The following is a 20,607-nucleotide window of genomic DNA, read 5'->3' as shown; positions in this document are numbered from 1 at the left end:
TGGGGTTGGATTCAGTGAGAGTATTTTTGGTAGTGAAGAATTTGGGGAATAATGGTTTTCCGTAATATTATTTAAAATTACTATTACTCGACACTTCTTTGAAAACTGTAAAACTTTGCAAAATGCAAACTTGCATTACACATCTATTTTTAAAGGAGTGGTTTGCTTTATAATTTGCCGCAAACAGAACACTCTTCTAAAAAATTAAAAATTTGTTTTAGTTTTAAAATAATTAATGCATTGTCTTGAAAATTGTTCAAATATCTCCTTTTTAAAAAAATGTTTCCGGTACAGGCCAGACAAGATTTTCCGAATTCCTTGGAATATTTTTTTTTTCGATGTCTTATATTTGATTGTCGAGCATACATTTGAACTCTAAACTTCTATAAAAAGATTTAGTATTTTTACATCCAAGATGGTGGTGATGAAATATTGAGAAAACGGTAATCTATTGGGCAATCAACCAGTTAACCCTCCACAACTCAATCCCGCCTCTAGACGGGCTTCGATCTGAAAATTCACTAAATATTCATTTTGAACCAATATCTTATGAAAAGCATTTAAAAGAAGAAGTATTAAGATTTTAGAAAATTTTAGGGTTGGAAGTTCCCGAGCAGACGAAAATAACGTGGGAATAACATTTTTTGATATTTTAAAATACTAGGCCAATAACATTTTATGTTATGTATAACAAGAATTGTTATTCGTCGTTATGATTTTTTTGTTATTGGATTGTTATTGTAATAACAGACTTATAACATTTTTAGTTATTCTTCAAACAAATCTTTGTTATTATTTTTTTGTTATTTTAACAACTAATCTGATCATCCCAATAACAGTTGGAGGTATTCTTCCATAACAAAAAATGTTATTCCTAAGTTGTTTTGGCTGTCAACCAAATTTTAACAATTCTAAACAATTGAAGACTTTTAAACAATTTGTGTAAATTTTGAAAAAAAAAAAAATAAACAAATTCAAACTATTGTATACATTTTTCAACAATTTTAAACAATTTAAAACTTATTTTAACATATTTAAACAATTTGAAAATTTTGAAACAAATATAATCTACATATATTTTTGAAACATTTCAAACTATTTTTTACATTTTTCAACTATTTTGAACAATTTGAAAAGATTTAAACCAATTTTGAATATTTCAAAAAAAAAAAATAAATAAACAAACCATTTGAAACCATTTAAACAATGTTAAACTAAGGTGAAGCCGTTGATCATTTTCGAAGAAAATTGATCATCACTCTAAAATTCTCTGTATTGATTTCAATTTAACGAATTTCTGCACCAAAATGAATCAGCATGTGCCGGTTGTTGCCTTCTTGAAAGCACTCTACTGTAACTTTGTTTACATTTGTGATTTTAAAGCTCTGTGATATTTTCTCAATTATTTGCTGTAATCACCATATAAGCCGCCAAAACACCGCACTACATCAATCATTACCGCACATCGCACCCATAGTACCTGTTAGTCAGCATCCATCGGAAAGGTAGGGACGTAAATCGCCGTTGAAACTCCCGGCTACGGCTTGAGCGTGGAAGGTCCCAGGCCGCCCACCTGCGCTACCCACCTCGCCACCCCCTTTCCGCTAGATGGTTTGAGTCTGTACTACAGCACCCTTACCACAAAAATTTCCGCCACTCTACCAAAAACGCTCCGCCACTTCAACAAATTTGCACCATAGATCATCAAACATTAAACAAAAACCACCTGTAAAGCCAACTGTAATCCAACTGACGTCCGAATAAACCAACTTTCTGCTGCTGGTGTTTTTATTTTGACGGACATCCGAATCATCTCCCATCTCACTCTGCCATTTTGCACCATTGCACCGATCACCATTATCGCCGTACGGACAGGAGAGGAAACCATTAGCTGAACAGAGATAGCGCCATTCGTTGCAGCAACTGTGTGAGTACGACCGACGATTGTTTTTGCTGTGATCGTTTTGTCAAACTACCACACAGTATAAACGGCACACGATCGCTTTCTCCGGGAACAGCGCCATCTGTACTCTCAGATCAAGAGCAGCCCAATTAACCCTCGTGCGTACAACTACTTTTCCACAATGTCTAACCTGTGTGTGAAATGTGCTAACGCGATCAAAGGGGAATCGGTTCGCTGTGAAGGATTTTGCTCGTGCGAGGTATGTCTGCGGTGCTCTGGAATGAGCGCTGCCATGCTGACATCGATGCAGGCCAATGCACACTGCATTTGGATTTGCACGGCCTGCAAAAACATACTCGCAAAGGCCCGTTTCTCCAACGCAATGGTCTCCGCAGACAGAGCCAACAACGCCATCGTTGAGTCTCTTAAGACGGAGATCAAAGACGGTATTCTCGCAGAAATTCGTACAGAATTTCAGGAGAACTTCAAAAAATTAACCGCAGCACAGAACGCAGGACAGAAACAGTTTTTGGGCCCTGCGCCAGGAAAACGGCAACGAGAGGAAAACGATCAAAGCAGCGAAATCTCTGCGAAGCGCGTTGTTCCTTACACTCAGGGCGCAACAGAGTGCAATGAGAATGAAGCTGCAATGTTCTCATCGTCGTCCACCATGGAATCAACAGAACCGCTGTTTTGGCTGTACATGAGGGGATTCCGCCCAGACGTCACCGAAGAAACAGTCTCGCAGTGGGTCCAGCAAAAGCTCGAAACCGACGCCGTCAAAGTCCGGAAGTTAGTACCCAGGGGAAGGGACATCAGGGAGCTGAGTTTTGTCTCCTTCAGGGTAGGCATGCCGATTGCTCTCAAGGACAGAGCGCTTTGTAGTGATACTTGGCCACGTGTGGTTAAGTGTCGGGAGTTTGAAGACAGGTCGCAACAGGGGTTCGACCCTGCTATCCAACAGGTGCCGGAAACGCAGAATGCCCCTGTCAACCCGTCTCCTCCCCAACTCATCAATTCGGCCCTCTCCGAAGAACCTCAGCTGAACCCTGCGACTCCCCCCGGCGATTCTCAACTGAAGACTCCCGTCACATCGCCTCCCCGCGACTTGACGCAGCCCATGTCTGTGTAGTCGATGGGGAACCCACGATGATCACCGAAGATCCTGAACCGAACGTACCGTTACCAGACGCCACAACCACCCCTCTCCCAGATGTTGGTCCTTTCACGCTGTACTACCAGAATGTACGTGGGCTGCGAACTAAGACAAACACCCTCCAGAAAGCGCTTAGCTCATGCGATTACGATGTGATCGCCTTCACAGAAACCTGGCTTCGTGACGATATTTTAGACTCTGAGCTATCTCTTGACTACAGTTTCTACCGTAAAGACCGTAACCAAAACACGAGCGACTTGCAACGTGGGGGCGGCGTGTTGATTGCCATAAAAAACTCGGACCTCATACACTGCAAACCTGTTGTTCTACCCGACTGTGAAACCCTGGAACAAGTCGTTGTACGAGTTACCCTACCCTCTCACTCAATTTACATTTGCTGCACCTACATTCGGCCAGGATCTTCGCCCGACGTTTATCGAAAGCACTCCGCTTCAGTCCAGAAAATCTGTGATATGGCGAGTAGTTCGGACACCATCGTAGTTGTAGGCGATTACAATCTGCCTCACCTCAACTGGTCTTTCGATTTGGACATCAACGGATACCTGCCAACAAACGCATCTGCTGAGCAAGAAATTGCTTTCGTAGAGTCTATGCTTGCAACAGGGATACAGCAAATCTTCAACCTGCCGAACTGCAACCGAAGACTCCTGGACCTGGTGTTTGTAAGTGATGCACGTACTGTTGGTCTCATTGAGCCACCCACACCAATTTTAAAACTTGACCCGCATCACCGACCATGTGTTTTAATATTTGACGACGCTGTGACACCTGTACCAGAATCTACCGAAAGCTTAACATACGACTTCACTCGTTGTGACTTTGAAGCGGTTAACCTCGCACTTTCACAAATTAACTGGACTGGCATACTTGCTCACTGCTCACTGGATGAAGCAGTTTCCCGTTTTTACGATGCACTATACGACGTTATTCAACTCCACACGCCGCTGAGACGACTACATCCTCCATCGAACCGTAAGCCTTGGTGGAACGCTACACTTCGAAATCTACGAAACCGACTCAGGAAAGCAAGGACCCGACTCCACAAGCGACGCTGTCAACCAAATATAGCAGAAGTGCGTGAATTGGAAGAGCTCTACGAATCCCAACAAAATGCAGCTTTTAGTGAGTACATTCATCGCATCGAAACAGACGTTAAGCAAAACCCTCGCTCTTTCTGGACATTCCTGAAGAGTAGAAAAAAAGGTAGTGGGATTCCAACTGAAATCTCGAACGGATGCGTAGAGGCGAACTCTGTGGAAGAGCAAGCCAGCTTATTTGCTGACTTTTTCAGCGGGGTTTACTCTACCTCTCTCCCTGCACCGTGCAATGAAGTTGTAGATCACATACCAACTCATGATTTGCATCTGCCAGTAGTACATTTCTCGATAGAAGATGTATCAAGAGCCCTTGATGATGTTGATGTTACTAAAGGTCCCGGCCCGGACAGTATCCATCCATCTTTCTTGAAAAACTGTGCGGCTTCTCTCGCTCTTCCCACAACTATCATTTTCAACCGCTCGCTCGCAGAATCCACATTTCCCACTGCTTGGAAATTGGCTAGTATTACGCCAATACATAAAGCCGGCAACGTTCACAAAGTCGAGAACTACCGAGGAATTTCAATTTTGAGTGGTTTTGCTAAACTGTTTGAACACCTGGTACATGGAGCACTTTATCCAGTATTGAAGCCAATCATCGCCAACGAACAACACGGGTTTGTTAAGCGACGCTCAACAACGTCCAACCTTCTCCTCTTCACTTCAACACTCTTGACGAACATTGAAAAAGGCCAACAAATTGACGCTGTTTACGTGGATCTATCTAAAGCCTTCGATAAGGTACCGCATGCTCTCTTACTGGAGAAACTGAGACGCTATGGCCTTCCAGAATGGATCGTCCGATGGATTCATTCATACCTTGCCGATCGCAAAGCCTTCGTCAAAGTAAGATGCACTTCCTCTCATCTCCTCGCAATTCCTTCCGGAGTCCCGCAAGGTAGCGTGATTGGACCCTTACTTTTCATTTTGTTCGTGAACGACCTGTGCAGTGTCCTCGAGTCGGACAAGCTGATGTACGCAGACGACCTGAAAGTGTTCCGATCAGTTAGCTCGCCTCTCGACAGCTGTGCACTCCAGCAAGACATCGATCGCCTGTTACGCTGGTGCACTGCCAACGGAATGGAGGTCAACGTACAAAAATGCAAAATCATAAGCTTCACGCGCAAACGAACACCTCTCTTGAGTAGCTACAGGATGGGCCAAAACGAACTTGAACGGGTGAACACTATCAAGGACCTGGGTGTGACGATCGACAGCAAAGCGTGCTTCAACGAACATATTGCACTGACAACAGCGAAAGCTTTTGCCACCCTCGGATTTCTTCGTCGAAATGCAGCTGACTTTGTGGATCTGTTCGCGCTTAAAACAATCTATTGTTCGCTAGTTCGGAGTCAACTAGAGTACGCCGTCCAAGTATGGGCACCTTACTACGCCGTGCAAGCTGAAAGGATCGAGCGGATTCAGCGAGCTTTCACCAGATTTGCTGTGCGACGCCTGCCATGGGTGCGGCCTCAAGGACTCTCCTCGTACGATGACAACTGTGAGCGGCTTAAACTCCCTGCGCTGGCATCACGACGGGTTCTACTACAGCGAATTTATGTATTCGACTTGTTGTCGTGCAATATTGACTGCCCTACTCTTCGCGATAAAATCACCCTACACATCCCAGCTCGTAATCTGCGCAACCCTGCTCCGTTTCTTGAAGTTCCTGGCCATCGTACGAACTACGGTTATTATAGTCCCCTTAGTGCTTGCTGTCGAGTGTTTAATGATGTAGCAGATGTGTTTGTGTTTGGAATGTCAAAATGTGTATTTAAAACTAGGATTAAAAATAGGACATAAGGTGTAGTCTGTGCGGCGAGTGCCGAAGATGAAATAAATAATAATATATTTTTATGGAAAAAAATGAATCAGCATGTGCCGGTTGTTGCCTTCTTGAAAGCACTGAAAGATTTTTTGATCTAAATCAAATGTGTTTCAAAATGTATATAATTTTGTGGTAGGGTAGGGTAGTCATCAATGAGACACTTTTGGTTTTCAACTTTCAACGATTTTTCTAATTTTTTCACCAGCATGTCTTAATGAGCTTTTAGTTGCATTATCTTTCTTTTAATGTGTTTTACCATTGACCAAAATATGTGATCGATCCGACATCTACAGCCAGAGTTATTCAACTGTCTCATTGTAGACGCACTTTTCAGGAACAATGAGACAGCTGGGGAACAATGAGACACTCTACGAAAATCAAGATTTTTCTAGTAAAACATCATGTTTTGGTATTGTTCCATTGCAGGTGACTTGCCTTGAACATTTTAGAGCAATTTTGCCAACATGACACTTTTAATAACAAAAGTTACACTAAAAAGTATTTAAATTTTGTAAAATCCATATATTTATACCAAATAACTTTGTATTTTTGGTAAAATGAAGTTTAAACTCTATAAATATGCCAAAAATCACTTTTAATTCATGTTTTGAAAGATTTCCATCGATTTTGAAAAGTTTATTGAAGAAAAATCAAAGTGTCTCATTGTTACCCATGGGCTGAAATGAGTGGGGAACAATGAGACAGTCCTGAATTCTGGGTGTATTCTAAATTTTGGCCAAATCTAATGAAAGGACATTGTAGCCCAACTTAATCCCTATGGAACGTCGAAAGACATTTGAAGAAATATTAGTTTTGGTGTAAATGGCAGCCTACGAGCGAAAAAGTATTTTTTGTCCATGATTTACTTTTACACCCCAGAATCAAACATTTATGAATTACTTTTCAAGGGAGCGTCCATAACCAAAGCCACTTATATGGCAGACGTGTATCCAGTAGACACACCTTTCCCCCAAATATGAGCCTGATTGGTTGAAACTACGACTTATGAGAGCCATTTTATCATTGTTCCCCGTGTCTCATTGATGACTACTCTACCCTACATTCATTGACGTCCTAGTTGGCAATCATTGATTAATGGCGATTTCCATAACTTTGCAAGAAATGGGATAATCGTTACCGAGAGGAATCAGCATGTGTAGGGCACTATTCTAAACAACTTGTAGAAGGAATTTTGTCAAAATATTGAAAGCGACGCAAAATTTATACATTTGAACGAAAAGTCATAGCAATGGTGGAAGTCTGATGGAACAATTGATAACATTTTAGCATTGTTTTTTGAATAAATTTTAACAATTTCAAACCAAGGGTCCTGATTGTTCAAAATCAACCACTCCATTCGCGAGCACAAATAGCAGGCGACGCGATCCTTCCCTGATGAATTCCTACTGTTTGTCACTTTCTCACCATTCGCTCCCGAACACTCTCGCTTCTACTCTCCTTCTCTCTCCGAACGGCTCAGGCAGGCCGAACGTCACCGATCACTCTGAACTGAAAACATTTTTTCTCTGATGCGCTGCGTTATACTCATTCATTTGGGTTGCCTAAAATCAATGTTATCAATTAAATTGTGCATTTATTTTGATTTCATAACATTATAGACACCATTCAAAGAAACTTCCACCAAGAAAAAATCAAATTGATGGCAAACTGAGGGCGTGAAGACAAAAAGACTGCCGCGCTGGCATTTTGTGAGAATGGCTCTTCGCTGAGCATGGTAGTGTGTGAGTGTCGTCGAGCGACGGAGTAGGCAAAAATTTTCACGATGTATTTGTTCGCTGAGTGAACAGTTCGGGCCACTCGCTGGCTGCTTGCGAGTATCATTCGCTCATGAATGCTAGCGGGTTAGAATAGGCGACGACTGGATAGGCGATGAGTGAGTGGTTTCTGTTCATTGAACCGAAAATCAGGACCCTTGTTTCAAACAATTGAAGACTTTAAAACAATTTGTGTAAATGTTAAAAAAAAATTAAACAAATTTAAACTATTTTATACATTTTTGAAAAATTGTAAACCATTTTGAACTATTTTTAACATCTTTAAACATTTTGAAAATTTTGAAACAAATATGAACTATTCCACATATTTTTGAAAAATTTCAAATGATTTGAAACTATTTTAAACATTTTGCAACAATTTGAACAATTTGAAACAATTTTGAACATTTGAAAAAATATAAACAATTTGAAACCACTCAAACAACATAAAACGATTTTTAATAAAATGAAACAAGAAAAACATTAAACATGAAAAGTAAAGTTTTTCGTAGAACAAAAGTTGTTCAAAATGACCTCGAATTTCGAAAAACAAATGGGCATTAGAGGGTTATATTTGACTAAAATTGGGTCGCAGACCTCGAACTTGTTGTTAACAGTAAGAAAATCAAAGAAAATTTTATTCATGATTCGATTGTCCGAAATCCAAAACCTTCGAATAATCGATCTTCAGGTAATCGAGTCTGGACTGTAGATTGTTCATCGCAAGGTAAACCCGTTTTACACCTTTGGTCAAATGGGAGCTTCAAAAAATGGATTTACACTGCAAAAAATGCACGTGGTGTCAAAAAAGACACTTAATATTACACGTTGCATGTACAATTTTTGTAAACACAAAAAAAAAGTTACAACCGACGGGATTCAAACCCAGCACCAACAGTAAAGACTGGCGCCTTAGCCCGCTCGGCTATCGGACCGATGAAGAATTGAATGGATAAACGTGTATACGAGTTTGACATTTCGGTCAAGTAGGTTTCCCATACTGATAAGCTACATATTCCATGGTGTAATATTACATAGAATTTCATAAAATAATGCAACATTTATTTTACACCCAGGTCTTTTACACGCAGCTGGATTACTATTTTTTTTTCTTTGTAGAGAAATCGTAACGGAAAAGACGTTAATAAATGTTCATTAATTCTTAAATATTGAGAACAGGATAACTGTAATGCTACATATTTTGTGATACTTCTTCAATACTTTGAAAAATTATTTTTGAATCTTCATATTTCTGTTGCCTGTCAACCTTGATCAGGACTTAATAAAACATAAATTCAAAAAAATTCACACTGGTCAGGTATTATAAATTCTAAAGTGCCCATTTAGCCCTTGATTTTCAAAGACAATATCTTAGAATCTATCTGAATTTAACTGAAGATGAAACACTCTTTTTCATCTTGAGACGTGCTATTCAAGTATCTGAAGTTCTTCGTCATTTCGTAATTCTCCTTTTTCTTACTTTTAACATTAAATCCGTGTTTGGTGACACCAACTTAGTCAAAATTTAATGGTTGAATGCCTATTTAATTACCAAATGCATTTTCTCAACATTTCATCACGGCCATTTTGACCGCCATCTTGCATTTAAGGGTGCACAGCAGCCAAGGAAGTTGTTGTCTTCTTATTCAAAAATTGTCAAACTTAGGACCCAATCCTGCAACAATCTAATTGTAAAAATAAACAAACATTGTTTTAAATTATTTTGTAGACAGTATTTTAGGGAATGAATCAAAAAATATATCGACAGTTCCCGTTGTTTTGAAGATACTAAAATGTCTGTAGCAAAAATCTTGGTGCAAAAGCTGCTTAAAGTGTACCGTTAAAAATTCTAAATAACATTAGGGTAGTTCAGGGGTCATCAATTACACGTGCATTCAACCTTTTTAAACCACCCAATTGATTATTTTTTCAATTTAAATAAAGGTGACTGACTATTGCGTCAGGACTAGAACTTTGCAATTTAAAATCGTTCATTTATCCAATTCTGAACCTGCAAGAACAACATTGACGAAAACCACCTCGAAACGAGACACACAACTTGTCGTTTACGTCACAAACCCAGATCATGGCAACATTTATAACTTGTCCGATGTAGTTTTCTATACGTCACTGCACAACACGTTTTTATCTTTGCTGTGTTGATTCTTCTTCACGGCTGAACGTGATTCAGCCAGTTTCACTCAATTTCGATAAACATTTCCACTTTGTAATCACTCTTCAAATTGACTCAATCCCAACTTCATCGGTTTTCACAGAACTCTTCCACCTGCTTGCTAATCACTCTCTGGTGGGTAACTCCACACTAGTTAAGTGAGCCCCACTTTACGCGATTACTAAATCGAACTCATGTGGGTCGTCAAGGGCACAACGAAACTACCGCAGCAATCCACGCACGGCAATCTTCGATCTTGGCAGCTTAACACTCCACCATAATGCGCCTGAACTGTCACCGCCTGAACACCAGCCATTAGGTTGCTTGGATCGGTGCCAGCAAGCAAAAATCCATTGTGGATCCAGCTGTTGTTCCGGTGGTTGTTCTACCGCATTGAACCTCGCTCCGCGAGGCCGACATGCGGCCTTACATCATCAGGTTCGGCGGGGCGCGGCCTGCTACGACTGACCGAGAGTGTGGGGGCCAAGTGGGGTCCAAGAGCTAAATTTAGCTGAACCACATGCCGCACCGTACTATACAGAGTTGCAAAACAGCTGCGTGACATTTGCGGTGCGTTGGTCAGTACGCGAGGTCCCAATTGACAGCACTTCTCGTTGAGCACGGGTTGTTGCTGAAGTTGTTGGGTAAGAAATAAAGTCCAACTTTGGTGAATCGACGACGACGATCCTACGCGCACGCACACTACCATGGCAACACACAGCAATTCAGCAAAAAAAAAGTAAAACCCTCCCTCAATGAACACGGCAAAGAATGCAAAAGTTAAACACATGTACTAACATTTGGCACGGCCTGCTAATCTTTCCAGCGATTCAAATACAACTCCGCCAAACTCAGCAAAACGCGTTCCGTTTCGGTTCCCTCTTAATTCCTCGTGACAGCAAAAAGTAAAAAAAACGAAGACCTCGAAGTGTAAAGAGCCAACATACACACGTGGAAGCAGACGGAATGAGCAAAACCAGCGAACGAACGAACGAGCGACCGACACGAGCGACGGTGAGCGAAAGACTGAACGAGAGAAATCGAGAGCGGCGAGGAACACGTGAACGAAGCAAGCGATGCGCGCGAGTTCATGGTCGAGGTTCACTCGCGCGCGAGGAACTCGCGAATGAGCATTCGGCGAGCGATTAATTTAATCGTCTGATAAAACAGAGGAAAAAATCAAACAAAGATTCAGCAAAAAGGAAACAAACTGAATCGAAAGTGACAAATGAGTGAATCTCACCGGGAACTCGCGCGAGTTTTTTTGTGCTCACTCTCACTCTCTCGTGAGAAGAATTTCGGAGAAGTCAACTAACCTCGATAGCAGGTTTAATGAAAACTGTATCGGTAGTGCTGGAGAACGGTTCATGCTGGGGGCTCGCGGCATGCGTGAGGTGATTTATTGGAAACCTTATTATGCGAGAGGTTTTGAGCGATTCGGTCAGAGTTATTGCTGCTTCCGGCTTTTGGTGCGAGATTTGGGATGTGGGCGACGCGTGGGATGGTTGTTTGAGGGTGGCTAATTAGTAATTATGTCGAAAGTGGTTTATGTTTATGAAGAAACCGTGAAAAAATAGACAATAAATTTAATTGCTGAATAATTATCAATTATTATGTTTAGTTCAAAAATATAATAGATTGCACATAAATGTCTCGTGAGCCATGATCAATAAAAAATAAAAATGTAATGTATAAGAGGGATGCACTATTTGTATATTAACCCTATTCGTTCCATTTAGATTGATTTACTAGTTTTTTATTAAAACGTAAATTTTTATTGAAGAAAATATTTAATTTCTCTGAAACCGATTAATCTATGTATTTTTTTAATCCTAGAGTACTTTTTTCAAAAAAACTAATGCGTCATGCGTTTTTTATCCGAAACTTTGTGCAAACCATTATGAAACTTAAGAAGCTATTATACATAATTGCCTTCAGCCAAGTTGTTTATACTGCTTTAAGAATAATCACAAAACACTGTTAACTGAGCAATTCTCTACGAAATCGGTCTTTTTTCTTCAATTTTAATTTTTGTATTTTTTAATCCGACTGAAACTTTTTTGGTGCCTTCGGTATGCCCAAAGAAGCCATTTTGCATCATTAGTTTGTCCATATAATTTTCCATACAAATTTCGTAGCTGTCCATATAAAAATGATGTATGAAAATTCAAAAATCTGTATCTTTTGAAGGAATTTTTTGATCGATTTGGTGTCTTCGACAAAGTTGTAGGTATGGATACGGACTACACTGGAAAAAAATGATACACGGTAAAAAAAATTGATGATTTTTTTATTTAACTTTTTATCACTAAAACTTGATTTGCAAAAAAACACTATTTTTATTTTTTTTTATTTTTTGATATGTTTAAGAGGACATAAAATGCCAACTTTTCAGAAATTTCCAGGTTGTGCAAAAAATCATTGACCGAGTTATGAATTTTTTAATAAATACTTATTTTTTCAAAAAATCGAAATATTGGTCGCAAAAATTTTTCAACTTCATTTTTCGATGTAAAATCAAATTTGCAATCAAAAAGTACTTTAGTAAAATTTTGATAAAGTGCACCGTTTTCAAGTTAAATCCATATTTAGGTGACTTTTTTGAAAATAGTCGCAGTTTTTCATTTTTTTAAATTAGTGCACATGTTTGCACACTTTTGGAAAAAATATTTTTGAAAAGCTGAAAAAATTCTCTATATTTTGCTTCTTCAGACTTTGTTGATACGACCTTTAGTTGCTGAGATATTGCCATGCAAAGGTTTAAAAACAGAAAAATTGATGTTTTCTAAGTCTCACCCAAACAGCCCACCATTTTTTAATGTCGATATCTCAGCAACTAATGGTCCGATTTTCAATGTTAAAGTATGAAACATTTGTGAAATTTTCCGATCTTTTCGAAAACATTATTTTCAAAATTTTCAAATCAAGACTAACATTTTAAAAGGGCGTAATTTTTTCAGCTTTTCAAAAATATTTTTTCCAAAAGTGTGCAAACATGTGCACTAATTTAAAAAAATGAAAAACTGCGATAATTTTCAAAAAAGTCACCTAAATATGGATTTAACTTGAAAACGGTGCACTTTATCAAAATTTTACTAAAGTACTTTTTGATTGCAAATTTGATTTTACATCGAAAAATGAAGTTGAAAAATTTTGCGACCAATATTTCGATTTTTTGAAAAAATAAGTATTTATTAAAAAAATCATAACTCGGTCAATGATTTTTTGCACAACCTGGAAATTTCTGAAAAGTTGGTATTTTATGTCCTCTTAAACATATCAAAAAAATAAAAAAAATTAAAAATTGTGTTTTTTTGCAAATCAAGTTTTAGTGATAAAAAGTTAAATAAAAAAATCATCAATTTTTTTTTACCGTGTATCATTTTTCCCCAGTGTAGTCCGTATCCATACCTACAACTTTGTCGAAAACACCAAATCGATCAAAAAATTCCTTCAAAAGATACAGATTTTTGAATTTTCATACATCATTTTTATATGGACAGCTACGAAATTTGTATGGAAAATTATATGGACAAACTAATGATGCAAAATGGCTTCTTTGGGCATACCGAAGGCACCAAAAAAGTTTCAGTCGGATTAAAAAATACAAAAAAAAATCGAATGACCGAAATCCTAGAGAACTGCTCAACTGGCTTTTGAAATAAATAAAATAAATTAAAAACAAATGCTTTATTTTTCTTTTACACCAATTCGTCAGTTTTTTTTTAATTTTCTGATCGATATGGTGTCTTCAGCAAAGTTCTATAGATATCGATGAGGACAATCCAAAAACGGTTACACTATACAACAAATTTACAATTTTTTCAATAAGATTTTTTCACAAAAAAAATCTTAAACATATTTTTTCACATCTTATGACTTATTAGCAGATCTCTAGAATTTGGAAAAACAATCCTGATTTTTATTTCTGTATTTTTTAATTGTATGGGTTCATTGAGGTTTTCTGATCGATTTGATGTCTTCGGCAAGTTGTAGGTTATGATTAAGACTGCAAAAAAACATAGTTACACTCTATAAAAATTACAATTGAAAAAACACGATTCTGGCAAACTTTTGATTATTTTTTTTTATTTGTTTCAGCAAATAAAAGGGTAAGACGGACTTTTGTTTTTCCTTACGTTATGATATTTTGAAAAATAGTGTTTTATGTTAAGATAAAAAAAAACACAAAAAATCATTCTCAGCTGAAAAATTTTCATTTTTTTTTCTTCTTTAAATTTTTTAGTTAATGTTTTGTTTTTTAATTATAGGTGTTTTTAGGTTAATTATGTGAAAAAAATAAAATTTAAGCAAAATATGACCGAAAATTGATTTTTGACACTTAAGCTCAATTCTGAGGGACGATTCAGGTTCATGCGGGCAAAATTACATGGAAAAACATATAGTAGAATAATTTCCGAATTTCGTTAGGGTGGTCCCATACACTTTTCCCTAGAAAATTAGACATTTCCATATGAAGATATCTCGAGTTTAAAGAAAAATACCTGTGAGTTTTTTTGAACGTTTGTAGTGCTAAATCTCCCCATTCAGATTTTTTCTGAACTTACCCCTTTTTCGAAATATTTAAGTTTTAAATATGCATCTTTTTTACCCTAAAGTGGATGTAACTGTTGATCCTTAAGTTCAAATTGACTTGTCAAAAAATAAAAATGTGTGTTTTTAGAGTTCTAAAAGTGCCCCCAACATCACTACTCTCTAAAACATAACCCTGAATTGCTACGTTCAAAAAACAGATTTTTGAAGGTTTGCTCAGATGCTTTTTCTAAATTTGATCGTAGAGGGCGTAGATTGCGAGATAAAATTTTTGGTGTCTTCAACAGTTTTTTTTTGGATTGGCAAGGCCCACAACTCTGTAGAAGACAAAAAAAATCAAAAAAAATCCTGGAAAGTTAGATATTCAAAATCACCCTAATCGTGAACTACCCTAATTTTCATCCAAACAAAAAGTTGCCCCTTTCCCATTTGCAACAACCATTTCACCATTTCTCGACAAATCAAATTTCTGGACCACTGAGCAATGTTAACAAGTGAAACTTGTGTAACATTTATTCTACTCCTTGAGAAAAATATTTTCAGATTTTTCTTAAAATCAGGACTTACATTTAAAAAAGGCCTAAACCATACCAAACCATACCTTAAAAAAATACAATGAAAAGTCGATTTATTAAATTAAAAATGCTAATAGAAGGCTTGATTTAGAAAAAAAAAATATTTAAAAAACTGATTGAATAATCTCCAAAAAAAAAATTTGTTGTTGCAATATTGCAATTCTAGAGTAAATTTTCATAACAACCTATGAGTTGTGGGTTTCGTATGCAGATAGGACCTTTTGAAAATTTAATCTAGAATTGAAGAATGATGCTCAATTTCATTTTTTTTTTGCAATACTCAGCAATTATTTTTGACTAATTTTCTTAATAAAAAAAATTTTTTTTTTGAAATATCAAGAAAAACTTTTTTTTTTCAAACTTGATTATACTTCTATACACGGTTTGCGATGACTTTTTAGTGTTTATTTTCAATATTTTTAAGCAAACATAAATGTTTTAATCATCCTAGTAAGATTTTATTTTAGTTCACGATTCTCTGTAGCTCAAAAGTTTACTTTTTTTGGACAAATCCAAATATTTTTTAAAATACTTTTTGAGAATTTAAATATTTGCAAAAGAGATACAGGGCCTTATGTTGCACATGATCTATATGACAAAGAACTTTGTACAAAGCCCGTAAAATTTAATCTATTCATCATTTTATTAATTTTTATCATTTTATTTGGGAAAAAAGATCGAAGTACAGTACCGCAAAAAGTTTTTTTCGCTGAAATGTTTGTTTTCTTCAAATCTTACATTTTTAGAAAACTAATGATTGCAACACAACTGCACTAGTGTAAAATTCACTTCAAATAACTTTTTTTTATTCAAATGAAGAGACTATGGCTTGTTATTTAAATTTTTATATTTTATATTTTTAATACTAACCAACGGGGTACAAACTAAAAAAAGTGTCAAACTAAAAAGTGATCCCGTTCGTTTGACAACAGTTGGTATCAAACCATCGGGGTTCGAGTGTAATTTCAAAATCCCATCAATCAGTGGAGCCATCTTGTTGTAAACGTGTGGTGAATTCAATATTGCCTTGGTGAATGTTTCGATCATTCAACTTGACAGTTTAAACGTTAACCAATGGATATGATAAAACAAAAGTTTCACGTCTGTTTATCTGTGGAATTATTTTTTCCAAAATCCAAAACAAGGAATTAATAAACTTCAAATTTATTGCGCGGCGTCAACTTCTGACTATCTTTTTCAATGCGCTTATCACCAACGGCACTGCACTGCAATTTGCAATTATTAATTCCTTCTTCCTTGATGCTTGCGAACATCTGTTCGGCTTTATTTTGAGACAGACACAACAAAATAAAAAAAATAAACAAATTGATATTAAAGTTCCTTGTTGACTCTCACCCAAAACCCCACACCCCTGGCGGTTTTTGCTTTAAAATAAACTCAAAATTGATTTATTGCATTTCAACTTTTTTTTTCAAAATCGATTTTCACTGCTTAAAAGACAAAGACCAGATGTCCTGTATTTGAGTCACTCGGTGTAATCAACCACGACCTACGGTGACGAAATCTAGGGCGCGCGGAGTGCATCAAACAATGTCAGCACAGTGACAACCAGACAGGCAACTCTAAGCACAAGTTCAATCCTAACTAGTGCCACCTAGTTGTGGAAGCGCGAAGCGCAACTGTCAAATGCTGAGGTGAATTTAAAACTGCTGTGGTGAATTTCCACTCTATGTCTGATTGTCTGTGGCGTTATCAAATGACGAAGTGATGCATAATTTTGGCAATGCACGCGACAACGCGATTCCCTGTTTTTGTAAACATTTCTCGCGAACCGGAATCAGTCACTGAACTCAGTCCGAATCCAGCTGCTCGGGAAGACGGTCCTTCACGATGGAAAAGAACAAACGCGTTGGCGAGAAGACGTCTCTGTTGGGTAGACATCACCAAGAGAGCGTTCCGGGATCTTTGGCGAGGATCGGTCCGATGGTCTTCCTGCACACTTTAGGTTGGAGCTTTTCCGGTGAGCATCATCCGATCTTCGTTCAAGAAAGCTGCTGATAGGTTCCTCAAATCTTTGCAGAAGTGAAGCTCACCGATCAGATCGTCTACCAAGCGTGCGTGGTACATCTGGGAAGCGCCGAAGGCGGTTGTTCCCGGCTTGGGCAGGACAACGTCACAACAATTGGTACACAGCTGGAGCAGGTCGTCCAACCGTTCGCGGCTTGCGTTTCGATGTCGATCGTCCTGCTGACGTCAGTCGTTCCAGCGCTGGCAGCACTCTTCTTCGGACCATGGTCCGAGAGGTTCGGCAGGAAGCCGGTCATAGCTGTCGCTTCCGTTGGTGAGGTTGAGGTTTGATTAGGCGATTGATCTGAAGATCATTCGGGGTTGATGCTTTCAGGGTATCTTCTGAGCTACCTGTTGATCGCTCTCATCGGACATCTGTCCACGTATTACATCGTGACGCCGTGGTTCTACGTCGCGGCCAACATTCCGGTGGCATTCCTCGGAGGGTTCTCCGTCTTCAACGCCGGGATCTTCAGCTACATGAACGACGTAAGCAACGAAAACAATCGCACGGTTCGGATGGGAGCCCTGCAGGGCTTCACCATACTTGGAGTGCTCAGCGGCCTCTTCGCAAGCAGCTGGACAGCTGGAGCGATAACCATAACCACGTCGTTCCTGATCTCGTCTGCAATCCAGCTGGTGAGCCTGCTGCTGCTGATCTTCCTGATGCGTGAAAGCGTCCAGGTGGATCGTAGCGTCCAAACAAGGCAGAAGCTCGCAGCGATCTTCAAGCTCGATCGCGTCCGGGACATGAAGCGGACGCTGCTGCAAGATCGACCCGACGGCGGACGCACGATCGTGTGGTTCCTGATCGCGATCGGCGGCATGGTCGAGCTGGCGACCGCCGGTCGCGTCCTCTTCTTCCTGTACACCCGCCACGAGTTCGGCTGGAACATCCAGCAGTACAGCCTGTGGCTGTCCTCGGAGTTCGCCGTGATCATGCTCGGTAACCTGTTCGGAATCCTCGCGCTTCGCAAGCTGTTCCGCGTGTCCGACCTCGGACTCCTTCTCCTGTCCACCGTCAACCACCTGGGAGACTTCCTGATCAAGGGCTTTGCCCGGCAGGGTTGGCAACTGTACCTGACCACGTTTCTGACCCCGTTCAAGGGCATCGACGGAGCCGCGGCGCGATCGCTACTCGCGAAGATTCTACCCCAGGACGAGGTCAGCCGCACCTACGCCATGGATCTTTCGGTGAAGGCGCTTACGCCGCTCGTGTCCGTGTTTTTGCTGACTTCGATCTACAACGGCACGCTGGACAGCGATCCGTCGGTGTTTCTGTTCGTGACGTGCTTGGCGTTCGTGCTGAACCTCGGCCTTGTCGGGTAAGGTTTGGTTTTTCGTTGTTTGCTTTGTGTCGATGTTCGTGCTTCGGGTACGAACGGCCGCACAAAGCAGACGACGAAAATTCGTTCGTCGTTTTTTCAGTGTTTGTGATTTCAGCTCGATTTATTACTTGATGGGAGTTCGTGAAGCGAAGTTTGCAGCCGAAAATGGATCAAGCTGTGTTCGTTCCCGATATCCGCTGCGGCGGAATGTTTGACAGAATATTTTACGAGTATTTATATCTAAACAGTCAAGTTATTACATCATTCCAACAAATGGTAATGCGTTTAATTCTCATGAGTCATGACGACTCGCGTAATACCAACTCATTTGTATTCCCACGTGCGCAGCAAACCCCGAACTGTAACCAAAACTTCTACTTGACTTTTCAAGAACTACTTCATCACCCGTCCAAAAGTTTGCGCCAACTTTGGATGTGATGAATTAATTATAGGATATCGTGTGGATTCCAAGTTTGCTTCTCTTTTTTCATCTGTTCGAACTCAATTTGAGATAAATTCATTCATTCGGTAACGAGGAGGCACTCAGCCGAGCTTCGAGCGCTGAACGAGCATAACTGACTCATTTGAATTGTGTAATTTTGTACGTGTTAGTTGATTGGTACGATTGTGTTGCTGACAGTTCTTTTTATTGATGTTCGTTCTGCGCGGTGGTTATGGGCAGCAAGGTGGAAATCAAACGTGTAATTAAGAGCAGCTCTGTTATCAGATTACAGTAGATTTTTAAATGTGAACAGGAAGTTGAATATCAGGTTAAATTGATTCCATATCGGACAATGAAAATTAGTTTAGACAATTAAATAAATTAAGAAAAAAAAATCATAAAATCAATGATAACTTCAAAAAATTGCACATTATTTGTGTCATTCTCACGCGCTCGTTCAATACTGCTGCCACACTGTGCACGGACTATCTTCTTTCTTCCAGCGATTGGGGTAAAGCTAACCAGATAAAGCCGAACCTCGTTCGGCGCTTCGGCCCCGGCAAAGCCCGGAGATAAGGCTGGAGGAAAACTTTATTGGCCCCTTTTCGATATGTACCTGCCACCATCGTCATAATAATAAAAAAAAAATGCGGAAATTTTAATTTTCAAATTTAATAAAATATTTCACACTTCCGGAAAAACATTATCGCAATTTTAAAATATTTAATAAAAAAAAAAGATTTTTCACTGTGCACCAAAACAGTGAAATACATACTGCTGCACGTTCGCACATACTTGGTCGGGGCTTCGAAAAGAGAATAAAAAGCAACAACAACACCGTATAGTCGTTCCTGTTTGCTTGGGAAAATTTGAATGCAATATGAAGTTTAATATCGGGTTGAATTTGTTTTTGAAGGCTATCACGTTGTGGTGAGTGAGCTATTTGTTTTATTTTTGGGATATAAATTAAAAGACAAATTCAAATAATTAGGCAAGTGTTTTCTTATAAACAAAATAATTTTGTCAAAAATTGCAGAAGGTTGTTGATATTTATAGGATTTTTTTCGAAATTTCTTACAAGGAAAAAAGATTTTTTCAAAATTTACAAATTGAAAGAAGCTGACTTTAAAACGTCGGTAGATTCTGTTGAGTTCAATAAATTAAAATTTGGTAAAATTGAACTTTTGTATTTTGTTTTATTGGTAAAATTGAACTTTTGTATTTTGTATATTTTTTTGATATTTTTAGTCATTTTTGCATTTTTGTAATTTTTTTTGTTTATTTTTTTCATTTTTGTGATTTATGTATTTTTTACGGTATTTTTATAATTGTTAGTATTTTAACATTTTGTCATCCTGTCATTGTTATCATTATGATTTTTTTATTGTGATTTTTATAATTTGTATCAATTAATTGATTAATTTTTATTGGTCACTTTATTTTTTGTAATTTTTATATATCAATTTATTTATTTTTATTATTTCTGTCAGCTTTTAAATTTGTATAAATTTTTTTGTCATAGTAACATTTTGAAGTTTTTGACGATTTTGAAATTTTTGTCAAAGTCATCTCGTTGGAATTTTTGGTAATGCTGATAATTTTGTTCATTATGGTTATTTTTAAAACTATGGTTATTATGGTTATTAGGCCGATGCAAATATTTAAAAAAGTTTTTTCCCTCGGCCCTGGCCGAGGTCAAGGGGGGGGGGGGGCAAAAAAAAATATAA

General features: G+C 38.4%; 2 protein-coding genes across 3 annotated transcripts in view; one reads left to right on the top strand and one right to left on the bottom strand.

The window, feature by feature from the left end:
• The window catches only part of LOC120415602 (uncharacterized), a 71,503-nt gene that overhangs the window by 36,679 nt on the left and 14,217 nt on the right, over positions 1 to 20,607 (bottom strand). The window contains exon 1 of one of the 2 annotated variants that reach the window (XM_039577196.2): positions 10,752 to 10,972. The exons of the other annotated variant lie outside the window; for it this stretch is intronic. The gene's annotated coding sequence lies outside the window, so the exon portion shown is untranslated. Of the gene's footprint in view, positions 1 to 10,751; positions 10,973 to 20,607 lie in introns of those variants that run through there. 2 annotated transcript variants of the gene reach the window in all.
• On the top strand, positions 16,763 to 19,142 carry LOC120415603 (proton-coupled folate transporter-like). The gene is made up of 3 exons (XM_052706124.1): positions 16,763 to 17,063; positions 17,124 to 17,384; positions 17,445 to 19,142. Exons 1-3 carry the CDS (start codon positions 16,934 to 16,936, stop codon positions 18,437 to 18,439), a joined length of 1,386 nt encoding a protein of 461 aa, XP_052562084.1. The 5' UTR covers positions 16,763 to 16,933; the 3' UTR covers positions 18,440 to 19,142.

The sequence above is a fragment of the Culex pipiens genome, chromosome 1, assembly GCF_016801865.2.
Source record: "Culex pipiens pallens isolate TS chromosome 1, TS_CPP_V2, whole genome shotgun sequence".
Classification (NCBI taxonomy): Eukaryota; Metazoa; Arthropoda; class Insecta; order Diptera; family Culicidae; genus Culex; species Culex pipiens.
This window is presented reverse-complemented; position numbering and strand designations above follow the sequence as displayed.